Raw genomic sequence first — 17,386 nt, 5'->3', positions numbered from 1 at the left:
TTTATATCAATACTGTTTTGTGACAGTATCTGGTTGTTTATGTTAAGTTGCATACTATAGCACATTATTTCTGCCAGCCCAGTAGTAAGTTCATTGGGCACATTCTTCAGCAATAAAAAGTATGAGATAGTTTGGAATTTTAGAATACAAAATAGTCTTCCCATATGTTTAGTTTAAGGTTTGCCATTATACAAAATGAATCGTTTAACAACGTTTAACCACTGTACATTTTAAGGTTGTGAAAACTTATTACAATAATGGCGTTTCTTTAGTAGTAGTTCTTTAGATTAGTATCATATTTCGCTTGAAGAATACGTTACCAAATAAAATGGTTATATTTTAGATAGTGAAAAAACAATATCAGACGAAATCGTGAGATCTTTGCATTGACATATGTAGGAATAATACTATTAATAGGAATATTACTTTATTGAAAATGACAAAATGTGACACAAACCGTCAATTTTGAATTTTAAACCACCAACTTTTTTTTTAAGTGAAATTGAAGAGCAATTGTCAACTATGCTTCAATAATCTAATACTGTAAGGTGTCTAGTAAAAAACATTTGTCCACATTGGAATTCAGCTTGTGGCTGGCTGCTCCTACTAACCATAGGTGCTCTGAGTAAAAGCTTTTTAATAGACTTTAATCCATGTGGGATTATACTCCGTATAAGGGGAAGCAAAATAAATTGAAATATGCAATTAGGCAATCAAAAAAGGCATCTTAGAGAGAGTTTAGCGGTAATAGAGGAATCTCCTCTAAGAGTACCTGACTGCAAAATTCTTATATATACCTACGTGACATTTGATGTTATTCGGAAGTCTGATGCTAACTGAACCGCATAGGTTAGGTTATACCGGCGATCCCTAGTGGACCCACTTAAGCCTATTGGTCGATTGTGTACCGAATATGTTGGAAAGCTAAGGGTTTAAAACCACCTAGAACACTTGGCGAAGCCTAAAATGCTACTGAGTGTCAGATCTTGTAATTGATGAAGATCTTCAAGGTAGGGGGCTCCTAAAGTGCTGAGTCGCCGCCGTACATGAGCAGTGCAAAAACATAGTAGATGAGAGACAGTCTCATCGTCTTTTCCATAGCTCCCTTTATTGAAAGGGAGGTCTAATTTTCTAGCATTGTTCCCTAGTTTACAGTAACCTGTAAGTAAATCTATCAAAAGACTGATATCTTTAGGGGGTATCTCATTAAGAGTTCAGTAACATGATGTTAACGATTACTTAGGTGTTCCAAGTGAGGTCCTGAAGTACCCTTTCTGGCTAGCTTGTCTGCTCTGCAATTGCAGAAAATATCCCTATAACCGGGAAAACTGAACCGTTTTTAATGCGGAAATGTTTAAAGTTTTTTTGGACAGTCACTTTCCAATAGAGGAGTGCATAATTTTTTCTGACTGAATCAGCTCTTCCAAGCAAATATACTCTCCCCTTTGAGTTTCAAAAGGTACTCTCACTCGAAACAGGCATAATTCAAACTTTTCTTTTATACGGTGCTGTCTTTTGGTGGCAATCATTCAAAAAGGCTAGCTACTTAAGGTTGCTCAACAAAGTAAGATAGTCAGTTTCAAAGCAAATTATTGGAGCTCCGATTCATTATTTCCGATAATTCATTAATTGTTACTTCATTGACTTTTGGTAAAACAGCAAGATAAGTTAGTAGCAACCAGACTAAACTCTCTTAGCCGATGGCTCAGAATTGAAAAAACACACACAGTAAACTATAACAGGATTTGTTTAGTTAATATGACAGACACGGATTGTTTAGTACATATTGTAATTATGAGTTATCATCAATTTATATTTCTCATAAATAATAAGTTTTTATGGTTCGTATAAAGTCTATACTCTAGGAAAGGAGGGAGACGGGAAAAAGAGGTCGAAACAGAGAGAGATGGCTAGAGAAAATAAATGCGAGAGAGAGAGAGAGAGAGAGAGGACATGTTCATAATAAAACATACGGTTACTGTTATCATTTCACTACATTCGAAGGTAAAAACTTAAAACTCGTATATAACTCGCATGTGACTCGTATATTGAATTGTTGGAGAAGCCATGACCACTTCGTCATCACATCCCAGGTGCACAATATGTTGCATTGATGTAGAAATAAGTTTTCATATTGCAACCAAAAAGTACTTAATGTAGGACTCATTAAATATTTTTCTTTTTTTTTTATTCCTTTTCTTGTATTCTTATATTCAAGAAGTATTCATTTCTTAGGTTGTATAATTTTCTTTAGATAAAGATATTTTCATTAAATTTGTAAATCCAAAATAAATCCAAAGTTTTGACTCTGTACTATTCGTAGTTTACGAATTTGATGAATATATAAGTAAATTTAAAGTATTTTTGTGATAACATGTTTGTGTTACTGTAATTTATCTATAAATCTATTGGATGGTGTCGTTATATTAGAATTTTTGTGTAGACCGTTGGACATTCGTGGTTTCATGTAAAAACAAATATTAGGAGAAAATTTCAATGTGGTTAAAGAAATTCAAAATATTATCCAGCCAGAATAGGAACCGCAACCGCAATGCTAAGTTTAAAAGTGTGAGATACAGATTATTCACAGAAGAGGGAATTTTCACCGTAACAGTCGTATGCGACATTTAAAATTCATTTAAATACGTAACTGGCATTGAGTTCGGATGCGATTTTTTCCCAATTTTTATAGTTTTTGTATTGACATATTCCAATAGTAATTTAAAGGACAATTTTTATTATTATTAATTTATTTATTTCATTCTTTAGGCTGATTTGTTACAGTTGACAGTTAAAAGTTTGAAATTTCCTTTGAACGACGTTTCCTTAAATAATTATTTAAATTCGTACATTTTAATTGAAACATAAAAATAAAAAATAAATACAAATATTAAAAAATATTTGTACAATATTTTCAATTAAATCAAATAAGCAAGAGATTCAGTATAGAATAGAATATAGGAGCAGAGGGTTCTAATTATGAACCCCAATTTTTTCTTTCTTTCCCATATCAAAGACAGATATTAACCCATATGTTGAGCTAGTAATATTTGATCAGATAATTCATTACTTAACCTGCCAGCAATCTCTCTTCTCCCTTACTGAGAGGCAATAATTTTTAGTTGTTATACTGCATAGCTGAAAAAATAATTAAGTGGCAACAATGAGTAGAAAGGTATGTATGGAACTTACAAGATAAACCGGAGCATGACATCTAAATGGCACACAGACAGCTCACTCACAGACAGTTCACTGACCGAATTCTTAGGCGTTTTAGAAGATACTCGAAAAAAAAAATACTATTATGCAAGTGGATATATATGCGATCGAACTTTGTAATTACTTCAATCTATGTAAGTCCAGTTAAATAATTCAAATTGAATTTAGTAATACAAATGAGTGGGTAGGTAAATCTGAAACTGATAAGATATACCAAATATGATAACACTCACTGACCGTTAAAAATATACTTAGAATGCCCAGGCAAACATAATAGCTATTGTACTGAACATCAATCCAGCAATAAGGCATTTAAACTTGACCAAAATAATCAAAAAGATGATTTCATCAAAGATGAAATAATTGAATCCGCTATCTGTCAGTTGTTGGCTGAAATAAGCATGAAGGACATTAAGTTTCCAGTAGATACTGGTTCGCCTAACTCCGCTGCTAATTCCACTCTCAAGTGTTCTGTGTTGTCTTCCATTTCAGGACAAGCAGGTCAGGTGTATAGGTAGGTCTTGAAACAGCCATGGCCTGGCTTACCTTACCGTGTCCTCTCTTAATTCATATTTCTACATCAGGGATGAGTAAGAAGGTTCACCTTCCCTTGTTTGAACTTGACCATTTGCGTTGCCAGATCTGAATTGTTTGTCTTCTAGCCTTATTTGCCTCGAGACTAGTCTCAGCAATTTGGGATAGAGAGTTAAATACAGTGCAAATTAAGAATTGCAAAAGTGCTAGCAAGCAGTATCAAAAACAGAACAAAAAAAGAGGAAACTATAAAAAGAATAATAAATTGGCAAACGTATAAAATTAAGATTTTTATTTAATGCAATAGAGAAAAATTGCAACTAATTGATTTTTCAGAAAAATTGTTGCCGTTTTTGTTTTGCGGGCATTAAGAGACTTATGACACTTTAATTAATGAGTGAGAGATACGCAATTAATAAAACTCAAATGGTCAAACCATTTCATAGAATTTCGCTTTTTACTTCGTTGGTGCATTAATGCAGCATTTAAGTTCGAACATTGTGCGCATATTTTGGTAAGTGAGCAATTTATGTGGGATGCTCCGTAATGGATAATTGTGTGTGCATGACATTCGTTGTTATACCTTTCGACTAGATCCTTTTGCTTTGTAAATAGAGGCGATTCTGCGTTTTGCTACATGCATTCATTTACGTATGTTATTTTGTTCAGACGCGATAATACACACAGCATCTGCATTAACCTACTGCTGGAACACACATGTAAGAAAAATGGGAGGATTTAATTTGCAAATTGTCTACCTTGAGTGCGGTTTGGTCAATGTGGTATCGTAATTGAAATGGAAATGCATCAAAAGTACATACAGTAAAGTTGAAAGGTATGTGGGTGTTAAAGTGCCTGATAATGGGTATATATGCACGTATTTTGGATTGAACGTTCATACTACGGAAGTCAAAATTTTATATTTGTTGTTTTGTGTTTTACTCTAATAGGAGTACATTTGCACCCGTTTGGTAATGGGTGGGTGCTCTAATATATATTAGCGCTCTAACGATTTTGATTGCAAGAGTTTAGCAAGGGAAATGTATGAGTACTTATCAGTTCCATATAAAATACTTAATTATGTGCCATTTTTTTCAATTTTTCTTAACGAATCAAAGTTTTTACTTCTGTATGTTAAATGTTAAGCTTTAAAATTAGCAGTAGAGCACATTAGTCATAATATCATTTAAAGTTTTTAAGATTTAAAATTTGGTGAAGTTTTTATAACTCTAAAATTTTAATTATTTAATTCGCAGTCAAAACTTTCAATAGCGCAAAAAAAAGGTTACATTTAGCTTCGTGAAGCTTTTCATATCCATTTGACAGATAGCTACAGTTTTTTTTTAAGTTTTTATTACGTATTCATCAAACTTTTTAAAGAAATATCGTTTATTTTAACTATAGCAAAGCTCTGTGTGCCCTCAAACATAGCTATCTGAAGCGCAAGCAAGAGTTCTACCAGTGCTTCACCGCAGCACTATTTTCAGATGCGAGTTTTCAGTAGTAGCCGAGCCGAGCCGAGCTGACATGAAATTGTGTCTAGTGTCACATTACCCACTTCTAGCGAAAGAGCGTCAGTATCGTTGTCGTTGGAGTATACATGACCCCGTGATCTTGAAAGGTGTTGCTTGTTGCTCCACTCACGAGGGATCGACTTTCTTTGCTTCAGCCGCAGATAGCGATGACTGCCACTTTATCAAATGTTACCATTGCTGGAAGCTCGTTTTTAATTGCAATTGATCTATCGTGAAGCGAGGCTGCTTCTGGTGTCACCACATATGAAATTGAACTTAGCATATAGAAAAATGGTTATTGCCTATATCATAGCGAATGGTTCATATTATTTGTTAGCAATAAAACAATATTGTGTGTGCCATTATTAGATATTATATATGTAACAGCTTGCCTTATATATTTGTCAATTAAATATAGGTGTAAGTACGAACTTAGCATACATAAATTTCGTATCATCATTTAAAATGCTACTATAATACTGCTGTTGATAGCAGTCACGTATAGTCTAGTATTTCTTTAAGGCGTTTAATCAATATTTCGATATTTAAAAAAATACATTAAGAGAGTTTGGAAATTAGAAAATGCTGCATTTATTTTCACATACTAAATCTCCTGGTCTCTGCAGCTTGCATATGGGTTGTGCCTCATAACCAGCAGGTTGATTATTTTCGTTGAAATATATGTTATGTACCTTGCTACTAGCGGGTAGGTAACTTTATTATTATAATATGGTGATATGGTGTCTTTTAACCAGCAGGCCGATCATTTTCGTTCCGTCGTATGTTATGTACCTTGTAATCTACAGGTCAGTAACTTTCATTTCATTTGTCATACACACAGAGATATTATACAGCATCTGAAGGAATTTAGTATGGTATATTAGGCCGATAATTTTCGTTCCGTCGTATGTTATGTACCTTGTAATCTACAGGTCAGTAACTTTCATTTCATTCGTCATACACACAGAGATATTATACAGCAACTGAAGGAATTTAGTTGTGCAAACAAGTTTTTATTGTTTCTAGAGAATTGTTGTTTATGTGAAGATATTATATGTTATAACATACTTTAGCAGATTCAAATTATAAAATTAGTGGAATTATATCTATATAATTGGTGTTCCCTTATTAGCCGTGCGCTTCAGTTGTCAGAAAAAGTATTCATTTATCCCGACATGTGATCATTCCTGCAGAACAACAGTAATTTAGATAGATAATTGAAATATCATCCTAACTATTACATTAGATAAAATTCATCTTAATTTGAAAGCTTCTCATGTCAAAGTGGTTAAAAAAATTTGTTCGCTGGTACGTTAAAGTTACTTATTGGGATGAAATGTGTTGCCAATAAAAAAGAAAATATTCTGCACTTAATTATGGTCTTTAAATCATAATTAAAGAATTTTTGGCGATTAGAGCAAATCAATCACCTCTGTAAAATCACATAGTATTGGAAAAGCATAACAATAAAATTGAAGCATAAAAAAAGCGGAATCAATGTAGGTATTTATGTTACTGTAATTGATTCATAGAAGAATTGTCCTATTAAAATTGAATTAAAAACGTATTAAGATAAAAATCGGTAATATAAATAATTTACACCTTCAAGCAGCAAGCTGGTCTTTATTTGATTTGAGGGTAAGACGGATATTTCAATCTTGAACACCTGTATAAGTGTTTGTGAATATGTAATCACTTGCATGGATTGTACGATAGATGCACACGTTTGTAACATTTAGAGCAAATACAATTATTTTTACGCATGTTGAATTACAAATGAAAATCTTACGGGTAGGTTGCGGAAATAACTCATTTATGGGCCAGCCGACATCAAGAATCTTTTGTCTGGTTTAGTGACTCCAACATATTCTAATTCGAATTCTATTGTCACTGCTGCCCTTTTTGTTTTTATTACTTTTCCACTATTGTTGATTTCATGCGAGGTATAAGAGGTTTTTTTGCTAATCCTTTCACCTCATTATCATGTATGTCACGTGCCATTACAACGTAATGAAATGACAAGACCTTCCGACGTGAGCCACACCGTATGTACACAAACTAAATAAAAGGACATTTCAGAAGTCAGTCGACAGCAATTACGCTCCTTTCGTTTATGGTCATTCTGCTTGCTAAGTTGATGTTCCTTTCATGCGCTCATTCACTCATTCGCTCATTCGCCTAATAGCACTGGTTTCCCGTTGACATTTGACTGTGATTTTTGCTGCTTATCATTCATGTTTCTCTAATTGCCCTAAAGTGCAATAAAATTATTTACTGTGTTCACTAATGAACGTAAAGAACGTAAAGAACAAGGAGCATAAAGCGCCTGGCCTAAAATTTGGAAGGTAGTCGTAAAAATTTTGCCCTCTAATAAATTTAATGAAATTAATAATACCCAAGTTAGTTGCATTTCTTAAATAAGATTGCAGTTTTTTATTATCAATATGACTTCGAATTAGGCAGCTCGGACTCGGGAGAATAAAATTTTGAAGACCATTTTCAAATTAAATAAAAAATAAAATTATTTATATTCGAAGCACTTAAATACGACGCCATGAATTTTAGTCGTTTGAATTTGCAATTTCTTCTTTCAATTTTACTTTATCCTTTCTTCAGAATTCATTTTAGAGGAGTTTTATTTTGACGCTTTTAATTTTTTCTCTATTTGTTGCAGGATTTACTTTTATTGATAAAGTTTTTTTTTTTATGTGGAGCACATCAACTTAACTTGTCTCCTTTTTGTTAGCCATTATGCTATAAAATCCTTTTACTGTTTGCTAAATTCTCACCAACAGCATGGCACTTTAACAATTCAATTGTCCTGATTGCATAGCATGAGGGTTATTCACAAAAATGTTATACATGTCGCAATTCCGCCATTTTATGAGTGATTCTTCATACAAAGAGAAGATCTTTTGAATATATTCATTCTACTGTTAAAATTTAAAATAAAAAAAATCGTTTCAGTAATTGATTTTTTAATTAATAGACGAAAATAATATATAAATCTAATACAATTTATATGTAATACTATTATTATCTATCTAGATAGATAGATTATCTAGATTGTCGAGTCTGCTTGGAAGCAGGCGAGACTACCAGTCGCATTCTCTGAGACTGTCCAGAACTACTATTTTGACTGCCCTTTTGACATTAGGAGGCGAAATATCTTCTGTTCGATTAGTGTCTGTAGCAGCACAAAAGATCAATCATGGTCGCAGTGCTCCGCTCCGATGGGAGCTAGTACCGCGTTTATTCCTATTCCTACTATTATTATAATATAATAGCACTCGCTTAAGTCTGAGTTTGGTTGTTATGCTATATAAATATAAAAAACTTTCTCATCCATCCACATTAGGGCAACCGTTATAAATAAAAAATTTGATTAGTTTTATTCAGCTGTATCAGGATGTGTTAATTCTTTGCAGTAGCAATCTTCTAAAGAAATAAATCTTTGTCCAAAGAAACACCGTATTAGCTGATCAGTAGTTGTTATATTAAATTTTATACAAATTATGTGTTATTTATTTATTTGTGCAATAACCTGTATAACAGACATAAATAGGTTAATATTACTTCATATTAAAGTAAATATAATTTTTGATCTTTTGTGAAATTGCTGCAATCAAAAGTGCTGAGATATGTAAAACTGGAAATAACTTTGCTATTAAAATTATTTTATGCCTATAAGCATATGTGAGAAGTTATACGCAAAGTATTTAGTGTTTAAAATCTAGTGTAAAAATCTTAAGAGAGGCATTTTGTTCACAGACTCACTTCATTTGGGGATAGGCTTAGAACAATTAGATGCAGTTCAGGAGGAACAGACAAGTCCTATAAATTCCAGTACTGTTTAAAAGATTTTTACCACAAAGGTTCTTACCTTTGCGTAGCTGCTCATGCTTACAAATATTTTGATTTCCGAGTGTATGTTTAGAGAACACCACAGCATCTATTGATATTGTGACAGCATTGGTTTCCATATAAGGTTTTTCTAAAGGACAAATTAAAAGGCGAAGACAAAAATTGAGTAGGGCTTTGCATCTGCTAACATTAGTACGACAACCTGTATCATGATTATGGTGACCTTAACAAAAACATGTCTCTCAAGTGTTTTGTTCCCCTACTGCGGTGATTGAATCTAGAAAGAGCAATAGGTCGGACGATGACATGTCTAGTTTGGTTAACTTGTTAAAGGATGGATCGGTAACTGGTTCGACAAAAAAAAAAAAACAAAAGAAGGAAGAGAAAAGGCAAGGTGATCGCAAGATAGGATGTTGCGAATGAACGCTTCGAACATTCAGCTAATAGATTAACATCCCCTAGAGTATCTGTAGGTGTGGTGGCAATTGTGGTGTCAACAATACAGTATCTTCTGGTAAAAGTAATGGTAAATCTCATGGTGGACCTCAATGTACCATAGTGTTTGGTGAGACTTCTATAGTGGTAAGTATGTAATTGAACCATTAAGATCTATAACAATTTCTATTATAAGAAAAAGAGTTCAAACGGTTAAATGGCATATTGATAATAGTATTATTTAAACATACTTGTTGATATAAATTTATCTAAACTTCATGCATTTATAATAACATTTTCAAATAAAATTTCCACAAATTTGCTTACAAGTTAAAGTTATGTTTTATCATTTAATTGCATTTTTGGTTATATTTCCTTTTTTGTATCTTTCTCTGTTGGTTAGTTTAGGTTTCGTAGTAGCGGATTTCGCGCAGTTTTAGCAATAAAATAATGTTGAGGCCAGCGTTTTTATTCCATTAAATGTGTTCTTATCACAATTTGCGATTTTAGTGTTTTTCTTTGGGAAAGTTTTTTGTTTTCGTTATGGTTAGTTTTTATGTGACATAGCGTTCAGATTTATTTTTTGCAACTTTAGTTAAAGAAAGAAGCATCAAGTAGTAGGAAAAACAGTAAAATGCGGTAACAAATGAATCTGTTTGCGGAGATGTCAGTAAAAAAATATTAAAAATGGATTTTAACACTACGACGAAAAAAACAATAGCTCTGAAAGGACACCATTCATTTAGAAGGCGGGTTTAGTGATGAAAATTTTAGTAAATATAACACACCACAAAGGAAACTCATATTTTATTAAGAAAAATGTTAGCTTTCCTTTACTAAAATTTGGATACCCTTTATGTTATATACTGAAAACACGATCCATAAGTAATATTAAAGAAAGGCTCATAAAGCTTTTTCAAGATGCTTTGAATAACTAGAAAGTAGCTACTATGTTAGTTTATTATTGATGAAATTAAATTTACTTTTTGATACTATTTTTTGAGTTTTTAATCAATATTTATTGATAATATTTCTCCTAGTTCAAATACTATTATTATTTTTGTATTTTGTATTTGTTTTTTAAAATCAAACGATTACACCATCTTGAAAACACATATAACCTTGACAGTACTGATCGTTTATACTGTAAACTTCATGATTTAATACATATTGTTATTTTTTTCAATTTTTTATTAAATTTACATTCACAAACTGTTTATATACCTGTTTATATTATATACCTGAAATTTAATAAGCCACTTTATTCAATTGGATGATATAGCTGGTAAAACTAACGTACTACATTATAATTTTAAAAGCTTGTTTTGAAACTAAGTACTTTTGTGGACTCAAAGACTTCGTCTATTTTGGGATTTATTTTTATTCTGTATTTATATCTTTTGCTTAAATTTTGTATATATCCCTTTACAAAGTATATCTGCAAATCTGTGGGAATAGTATGAAAATAGATAATTCAGCATACAATGACTATAAATTGAATAGCTTTGAAGTAAATATTACATACGTTGAGATAAATTTAATAGTGGTTTTGTACAACAATATGTATCTATTTCACTTTGCATTAGTAAAGTAATATTCATAAAGATATTTTCCTTATGAAAATAATTTTACAAATTACCGAGATCAAAAATTCTACTGAGCAGAGATAAGATGGAAGTGGCAAATTTCGTGCTAGTAGCTCACCAATCAGTGTGTTGTTATCGCCAAAAATTAGATGTCTCTTTCGACCAGGAATGCTGAAACTGTGAAATAGAGGACGTAATAGAAATATTTAAATATATAATTTACAAATCTCCAAGCCTGATAATATAAGAGTTTATAAACTAATGAGCATTGTGGAGATTACAAATATAATCTTCCAAAAATAATTTCTTCAATAACTGCGCGGGTTGTTAATAACAATTTCAAGGTAAACGACATGAAAACGGTGCCTGTATTTTATACAGATAGAAAGTAACACTCTGTTGCGACTAAAACCAGTTAAACTAACCAATTTTACAATTAGCAACGGTCTAATTTTCGCTATCAGAGAAACATCGTCTCCATCGATTGTAGCGCTATTGATGATATATAGATCAGAGCTCAAAAACTCCAAGCTTCTCCTATTAAATTTAACAGTATATATATTAAATTTAGTAACTTAGGGAAAATATGAGATGGTATACGATCTCAAATGTAATCCAAATATAAACTGATTAGCTTCATTTTTAGTAAAAAGACACAGTACTATAACGAATATTTATGTACTAAATCTAGTAAGTTTAGGACGATATATACTGGCTTCATATACTGGAGCTTATCGGTTGAGGCTTTCTATTATAGCGAAATTTGCTTGGGTTTTGTGGTCGATATAAAAACTTGTTTAAAATATGGGTAATAATGCCTCTTTTTATTAATATCTAGGAACATATTTTAATGAGAACATATTTTTGCTTTAGTAATTGTACTGATTTTTGTTAAGCACTTTCAAGGCAAACATTGTTTTTGAGAAAACTTTTATAATATTAAAAATATTGGTATTATTTTTCTTTTTAAAGTGTAATAAGAGGAAAGACATTGAAAGGTCTTAGTGGTACAAAATCTAAAGTTTATCTTAGACTCTCAGTATTTAAGTATCTATTAAATACAGTGTGTATATATGCAGCAACTTGTATAAAATAAAACAAACTTGGAGATATATACCACTACGGCATCTATAGCATCTATATCCACATATATCACATATATAGAGAAATGAGTATGAGAAGTTTTGCATCAGTATTTTATTTATTTCATTTTCAGTACGATCTCTGACAGGATACTTAACACGAAAGTTTTTTGAAAATGTGCTGAGTGCGCATATCATATGTCAAAGAAAAATTAAAACATTTATCCATATGGGAGAATACAAATGCGAACGCAAAGCATCATCACAACGTTTTTTATTCAGTAGAACATTACAGTTCTAATTGTTTCACGAGAGCAAAAAAAAAGAAACAAAAAAACAAAAAAAAAATGAAGAACGACACACGGATACAGCACATAACAAACGTGCGAATATTTGTTAGCTGCAATATCCCAGTAGAAAAAGTGGTCTTCGAAGACATTGTCTTCAAGACGGTCTTTGATACCGCGTCCGCATTTTCAAGCAAATTTGCAAAACAATTGCTCAAAACATGAATGTAAATACTCTTTCTTTGTTTTCTCTCTCATTTTTTGTAGTCATAGCAACGTATTTGAATTTTGTCTCAGATGACGCTTTGTTTTATAAATGAAGTGACGCAATAATTTTGAAGTGTAGTGAATAAACATTTGTGAAATAAATATTAAAAAAATCAAAATGAATAAAGAAACAAAATCATTAAACTATGAAATATTAAAAAAAAAGAAATTAAATAAAAACAAATTAAATAGTGACTTAGTTCCTGGAAATTATATTGATATTAAGAGATGTTGGCCGAAAACAATGTTCTATTAAAAAAAAATTTGGGGCTACATTTAGTGCAGTGGGCACAAAAATTTCCTCTTAAAACGTATGAGGAAATAATATTTATTAATGAGGAATTGCAAGGAGACCGAAAATTGGAAATTGTAAGTATTTAACAACAAATTTTTATTTAATATACTTATGAATATATATATTTTTAATTCATTAAGTATATCATTTAATATATACCTATATTATATTTATATTAACCTAAATTCTTTACTTTTATTTAGATTGAATCAATGAAGAAAATCTTGTCGGGGAATGTTGCGAACATTGAAGCCATCTTCAGCAAGAGCATAATTCTATCTCATAACTGCGGTGGGGTAAAAGGGAAAACGTCTTTGCGGGAGTATCCCTTTTTGCTGGATGCTATTTTTGGTAATTACTGAATTTATTTTACATTTACTTTTTAAAAATAACAATTCTTTTCAATTTACAGAATCGACAAGAAACGGAAAATCATTTAATGATTTTATAGGAGACCTGTGGAGTGCGCTAAGACTAGCAAAAAATCGATTAAATAAGCAAAACTTTCGGGCAAAAGGAAGAGAGATGACTTCAACAATTGATGATAGCGAAATGCTTTAAATTATTTTTTATTAGTTTTAGTTAATTTTAGATATTAGATGTTATATTAAGTTAATTATTTAAATTAATTTTCATTACGTTTACTAGTTTTTAAGTTTAATTTACTTTTAAAACTTTTAATTTTGAATGTAATATAAAAAATTATTATATAAAATAAATAAAAGTACAAAATACAACAATTTCTTTCTACTTATTTAAAGAGAAAATTGAAATTCATTTAAAATTTAAAGAGCGCAATAAAAGAGTAGAAATAAAAAAAAGGGTGAAAAAATTTTATGAGCACTGCACTAAGAGCGCACAACTTTCTGTCGAATGCGTCCGTTATGCAAGACATGGTCTTCGAGACGGTCTTCGAGACGTGTACGCAAAAATTCATTGAAGACATTTGGCTAATTTGTATGAAAGTGTCTTCGAAGACCGTCATACATTTGGATCGATCGGTCTTCATGTATGCATCCATGTCTTGAAGACGTCTTCGATGACGGATCGATCCGTTTTCTACTGGGATAGTATCTACATATAAACACATGCATACGTACGCATACATATATACATGCGTTCTGCTGCAAAAACTCTTACTAAGCAAGTTGACAACACTTTACAAAAATACGAACCAGTATCGCACTCACACACAAAACGGCACAAAACACTTTAAAGTATTGCATCCAAAAGAATTAAAAAATGTGACACTTGACAGTTCATAGTTCCTTGAAGTTCTTACTATTTTAGTCATAAAGTACTAAAGCTGCAATAGAGGCGCTACGTAACCGCGATTAATGCGCAAGTTTCACAAATTAAAAAGTTTACTACAAAAAAATATATATATGCACTCATTTATATATGTATATATATATACTTGAATTTTTTTAAACAAACTCCAATGGTTTAAGCTTAATAATAGGCATTGACGATTTCCTACCGCCCCTTCAAAGTGAGCAGCTACCTAAAATAATAAAAATTCGCTTTTAACGTGGAAAGTCTACAGATTATCAGACATTGTTTACTTTAAACATCGGTAAGTATAGCCTTGAGCTTCGGATACCGTACCGTTCTGGGGCAAAGGCACATGCAATCAAACTTGTTAACTCCACAGATACAAGCGCATACAAACAAGTATTAATATGATTCCAACAAAACAATTGTTAGCCACTGCACTGCACTCTACTAACCAATTGCTTAAGTGTAGTAGGTAAACCTGTTGCTTTTATCAGAGAACTCTGATATGTTATGTACGTATTTTACTATATGAATATTAATATAAATACGAAAGGATATACCTACATATATGTACGTGTGTATATTTATATGAATTCTAAATTGTGCTTACTTCATTGAAATATTAAATGCGAAAGTTTTATGATTTCGCTAGGTAATGCCAGTTGCTCTAAAGTTAAGTTGGTTTATAACTCATGTCGCACATACATATATCGCATGTACCGCATATATCGTACAATGTAACTACTAAATCCACGCATATCTACCCGTGTTCATATGTAAATACAAGTTCACGTTTATGAACCCAACACTTTTTTAACAATTTGCAATATTTGCAGAATCCATGTATTATCCAATACTGTGAGACATTTATCTACCAGTTTATATTTAGGAAATACAGTAAAGTGAATAAATATATGTGGGTGCATGTGCAAAAACATTTTTAACCGTTACCGCAAACTTAGCGAATTTCAACTTTATTTGCCAACAGGGAAAAGGACGCCCCTAAGTCGTTTATTTAAATGGCATACGTTCAACCCAGTGATACTGCAAAAGATTTTATGAATTTTTTTCTCGGCACTCTTTTTTGTTGGAGTCATTAAGTTGCTCATTGTTGAAATTTTTTAATAATAAACTAATTAGTGTCCTAACATTTTTTTAAATTTAGAGAAAGTTTGCCAATAATATAATTTGTTTTTTAAAAAGTTGCTTCCATACTCGTATGAGAGCATGAGAACATATGACTATGAATGAGTATAGAAATCTGGATCATAATTTAAAAATGGAAAACTCAATCAGATGATATTCAAACGAGTAACAAATTGAATAAAATATTTAAAAATTCTACAAAATCCTGTTAAACTTTTATTGCTAAAGATTAGAAGAATGAAAAAAAGATTAGCAGGTATTATTATTAGATTAATAAAAATCGAGTCCAGTGAGATGTTTACCTTCAACAGAAACCAAATAAACCATTGGTGTGAATAGTTTATAGAAATTTTTAATAACTAATCTATCCAAACTGATTTAGAGAGTTCTGTGGAAGCCTTAACAAACATTCATATCGACACAAATTCAAATATCGAGACTACAGTTATAAATACGATATAAATACTTTAAAAAAAGTTTAACTAAAAGACTATAAAAGAAAGTTATAAAAATTTTGATCGTCAACCCAGCTAAAATTACTTAAATTTTGAACTTTTTCGTTTATTGCTGTTACCATAGCCAATTTTGAAGTTCAGAAGAAGACTAGGAAAATCGAATCACTAGTTTACAGTATTGAACCGCTAAACCGAACCGTTTATGTAATATAAGCGTTTAATAGCCTTCATCAAAATTCTCAAAAAACGTAGTCTGTTTAAAAATGATCAAGATAAAATGATAATTTTTCCTTCTCTGCGTGGATTTCTATACACCAGTAAGCAGATAGAACTACAGAGTAAGCTTTGCAGTATTCACACAGTCGTTATTGATGAATTTTCTAGATCTTGTCTTTTACCTCGATCGCACAGGAAGTTACTTATGATTTAGCCGTCTTCCACTTATTGTTAGTTAGTTAAAGAAGATAGTAGTAACTAGTTCTCTGGTGAACACATACCGGTTCCCCTAAAAAACGTAAAGTACATAGGTAAGCCAAATCGTTTGTTTTTTGGTTAACTTTAATTGTCTTATGTTCAAGAACTCATATTAAAGTGATATCAGCTAGTCGGTTTAGTCTGCCAATTTCTGTTCTGTACCAATTAACAGCTTTGATTTTATAATGGAGGATTGATGTGCTTAAATTGCTGCTTGACTATCAATAAAAATGGCAATAGTGTCTTGTGATTAGCTGATATGTTTCCCTAATCGCTAAGACTGCAGCCTGTAAAATTGTGACTCATTAGATAATTACAAACACTGATGTATATTTGCAAAAGGGAACAGAACTTCTGCTCGCAACTATAACTTAGAAATATACTTGCAAGCATCTTTAAAAAAGTAGGTTTAGTGGTAAATAATTTGAGGTATTCCTTAACAGACAGTTTGGAACTGTGTTGAGAATCCGGCTATGGAATGTTTAGTAAGAATTATATATAGTAATTCTATATATAGTAAATGTAGCATTATTTTATATATTGTAAAGTAGGTATGTCCAAAGGGGATATTCTAGACACTCATTAATGCCAACATATGGTATTCTCTGAATTCTTATGAGCGTCTGAATGTAATAGATTTTGTCTAGAATGGCGTATTTTGTTAAATCGTTCTTTTGCAAGATTTAAAGTTGCATAAGTCTTTTTGAACCATAGTTTCTTGTTGGATTTCCAATACAACTCACTATGCAGTAAAATTTCTAGGTAGTTTGCTTTTTTTGCAGTTATTATTAATTTATGTTCATCTGTTGAAGCACAACATCAGTTCTGTCTTTCTCTGGCTGACTCAAAAGCTCATCTTAGACAAAGTCCTTTGTATAAAATCGATTTTTATGTAAAGAAACATTTCCGATATCTCAGTGTGTTGTGCTATTGTTGACGTGCTTGGTTAG

At 31.5% G+C, this 17,386-nt stretch overlaps 1 protein-coding gene across 1 annotated transcript; it reads left to right on the top strand.

Annotated features, from left to right (window-relative positions):
- The first annotated feature begins 13,016 nt into the window (after window positions 1-13,016).
- LOC119684037 lies at window positions 13,017-15,969 on the top strand. Its single transcript, XM_038097973.1, has 4 exons — window positions 13,017-13,157; window positions 13,287-13,434; window positions 13,496-13,630; window positions 15,890-15,969. Exons 1-4 carry the CDS (start codon window positions 13,017-13,019, stop codon window positions 15,967-15,969), a joined length of 504 nt encoding a protein of 167 aa, XP_037953901.1.
- The last annotated feature ends 1,417 nt before the right edge of the window (window positions 15,970-17,386 follow it).

The sequence above is a fragment of the Teleopsis dalmanni genome, chromosome 2, assembly GCF_002237135.1.
Source record: "Teleopsis dalmanni isolate 2A chromosome 2, ASM223713v2, whole genome shotgun sequence".
Taxonomy (NCBI): domain Eukaryota; kingdom Metazoa; phylum Arthropoda; class Insecta; order Diptera; family Diopsidae; genus Teleopsis; species Teleopsis dalmanni.
Note: the sequence above shows the minus strand (reverse complement) of the source record. Positions and strands in the feature narration are given on the sequence as shown.

Coding starts and splice junctions, on each gene's coding strand:
- LOC119684037 (XM_038097973.1), top strand. CDS start 13,017: ATGTTGGCCGAAAACAATGTTCTATTAAAAAAAAATTTGGGGCTACAT. Junction 13,158..13,286: donor GAGACCGAAAATTGGAAATT/GTAAGTATTTAA, acceptor ACTTTTATTTAG/ATTGAATCAATGAAGAAAAT. Junction 13,435..13,495: donor TTTGCTGGATGCTATTTTTG/GTAATTACTGAA, acceptor TTCAATTTACAG/AATCGACAAGAAACGGAAAA.